Source organism: Corvus kubaryi, unplaced genomic scaffold (genome assembly GCF_017639235.1).
Source record: "Corvus kubaryi isolate FWS band 111438036 unplaced genomic scaffold, C.kubaryi_AGA036_p1.0 37206, whole genome shotgun sequence".
In the NCBI taxonomy this organism is placed as follows: domain Eukaryota; kingdom Metazoa; phylum Chordata; class Aves; order Passeriformes; family Corvidae; genus Corvus; species Corvus kubaryi.
In genome coordinates, this window is record NW_024581059.1 from 105928 (window position 1) to 108523 (window position 2596).

The 2596-nt window shown below is 72.1% G+C and overlaps 1 protein-coding gene across 1 annotated transcript in view; it reads left to right on the forward strand.

Moving 5' to 3' along the window:
• Nucleotides 1–354: 354 nt before the first annotated feature.
• Nucleotides 355–2596, forward strand: part of AMHR2 (anti-Mullerian hormone receptor type 2) — a gene marked incomplete at its 5' end in the record, with an annotated part of 7972 nt that continues 5730 nt past the window's right edge. Inside the window, 5 exons of the mRNA XM_042022482.1 lie at nucleotides 355–484; nucleotides 908–1096; nucleotides 1391–1471; nucleotides 1859–1968; nucleotides 2232–2528. Coding sequence (XP_041878416.1) covers nucleotides 355–484; nucleotides 908–1096; nucleotides 1391–1471; nucleotides 1859–1968; nucleotides 2232–2528 — 807 coding nt within the window. The remainder of the gene's footprint in view (nucleotides 485–907; nucleotides 1097–1390; nucleotides 1472–1858; nucleotides 1969–2231; nucleotides 2529–2596) is intronic.

Sequence of the window (2596 nt, forward strand, 5' to 3'; positions counted from 1 at the left end):
GCAGTTGGTCCGAGAGTGGCACCAGCAGGGACAGGGGACACTGAGCTCCCTTCGGGTGATGCAGGGCAGGGGGCCAGGCCTGGCTGCCCCCCCGGATACCCCGGCTCTCTCCTCCCTGATGCGGGGGCAGCACCTTCCTCCTCCTCCTCCTCCTCCTCCTCCTCCTCCTCCTCTTCTTCCTTGTCCTGCTCTCGCTCGGCTCCTCTCCCACCGGCCCCGCGGAGGCTTCCATGGGGCACCCAGGTGGGTGCTGGGGGGGCCCAGACGGGGCTTGGGGGGCATTTTGGGGGGGGTTAACAGCCACCCCCTGGTGCGTGTGTGTCCCCCCCCCAGGCCCCCACAACCTGACCTGCGTGTCCAACAAGCACCCGAGCGTGCGGGGCGAGCTGGGGGACGCGGGGGGGGGCGGCGGCAGGCGCCGTTCGCTGCCCCCCCGGCCAGTGCTGCATCGGCATCTGGAACCGCAGCCACGCTCTGGTGCAGGGTGAGACCCCCGGCACCGGGGGGGTTTAGGGAGGGGGAAAGGGGGGCTGCGGTCTGAGCCTACCCCGGGAGGATTTTGGAGGGCCAGAAGGGGATGGGGGAGGATGGAGAGGTTTGGTCCTGCCCCGGGGGGGTTTTGGGGCAGGATGGAGAGGTCGGTTCTGCCCTGGGGGGTCTTGGGGAGGCAAAGGGGGCCTGATCCTGGCCGAGGGGGGTCACGGAGTGGGGGCTGGTCCTGTCCGGGGGGGATTTGGGGAAGTTCTGGTCCCTCCCAGCGGCTGCACTTGACCTTGGCCTTGAGCAGCGGCTGCGGCAGTGCTGGGGAGGAGCAGCTGCGGGGGGGACCCGCACCGGGGGTCCCACCTGTCCCCCTGCCCCCTCCCGGTCACCCGGCACCCCGGGGTGACCGTCCCGCTGTCCCCAGGCTGCTGGGGAGGTGAGGGGGACGCCTGCCCCTCGGCCACCTGCTCCCCCAGCCCCGCGGGGATCCCCGGTGGCTCCGTGCTCCTGTGCCTGTGCCACGGCCACCTCTGCAACGGCAACGCCACGGGGACAGCGACGGCGACGGGGACAGGCACGGCCGTGGGGCTGGGGGGGGCCCGCCAGGGCCCAGGTACGGGGGGGCCGGGCGGGCCCGTTTTGGGGGACACTCGGGGATGGACACACAGAGGGGACCCACGGGGGATGGACCCCCAAGTGGGGAGGGTGGGACCCAGAAGGGACTCGAGGGGGGCTGGGGGGGACCTGGGACTCACGGGGGACCCGTGGGGGACTGGGGGGTCCGTGAGGGGAACCCGGGACTCACGGGGGGCTGGGGAAGCCATGGGATCCCCAAAAGGGTCCCCCATCACCACCCCGGAGACCTGGGGGCCAGGGGGCCCCGTGTCACCGCAGTCTCTGTCCCCAGTGCCCGGCCGGGCGGGGACCCTGTGGCTGTGGGGTGCCGGCCCCCTCCTCCTCATCCTCCTCACCTGTCTGGGCATCCTCGGTAGGGACAGGGACACGGCGGGGTCGGGGGGACCAGCGGGCACAGCCACTCCCAACCCGATGCCCACTGGGTGTCCCCAAATGCCACATTCCTGGTGTTCCCAGAGTGCGGGTCTCCCGGAATGGAGGGGGGGAGTCCCCAAGTGTTGTGTCACTCTGTCCCTGGGGCGGGGGGGTCCCTGGTGTCCTAGTGACCCTCGGGTGGGGTGTCCCGGGTGGGGTGTCCCCAGTGTCCCGGGGATCCCGGGCTGCCACGTTCCCCATGTCCCCTGCTTGGTGAGGGGGGGCTGGTGGTCCCTGGTGTCCCCAGGTCCCGTGTCCCTGATTTGGGGGGCTTCCTGCGGGGGGGGGTCCCTGGATGGGGGCGTCCCCCGTGTCCCCCATCCAGGACTGCGACGGACAAGGGCCCACACGGGGCAGCCACTGCGGGGGGGCCGGAGAATCGGGGTCCCCCCGGAGCCCCCCAGCCCGGACCTGCCTGCGCTGCGCTTCTTGCAGGTGCGGGGCACCCGCGGGACAAGGGGCACACAAGGGGGGTACACCCACGAGGGGCACCCAAGTGGGAGGGCAGATAAGGAGGTGATGCTGGGAGGGGGGGATGAGGGGACACCCACGACAGAGTGGGCATCAGTCCAGGGGTGGCACAGCAGCGCTACCCGGGGACACCGCAAAGGTGCCCGGCCATGGGGGTTCCCGTGCGCGGGGGTGCCGGGGGTTGGGGACACCCGGTGCCAGCTGTGTCCCGTTGTCCACGCGGGCAGGTGCTGCAGTCGGGGCGGTTCTCGGCCGTGTGGCGGGGGACGCTGCGCCAGCGGCCCGTGGCCATCAAGGCGTTCGCGGCCGGGGCTGGCCGGCGGTTCGCGGCCGAACGCGCCGTGCACGCGCTGCCGCTGATGGAGCACGAGAACGTGGCCAGGCTGCTGGACACCAGGGCAGCCGGACCCCGCGCCCGAGGGGGGCTCCTGGTCCTGCAGCTCTACCCGGCCGTGGGTCACCTCGGGGGGCTCAGGGGGGATGGGTGTTCGGCGTCTAACCGCCGGCCAGCCCCGGCCGCGAACGTTTTTTTTTTTTTTTTTTTTTGGCGCAGCGTCCCCCGCCACACGGCCGAGAACCGCCCCGACTGCAG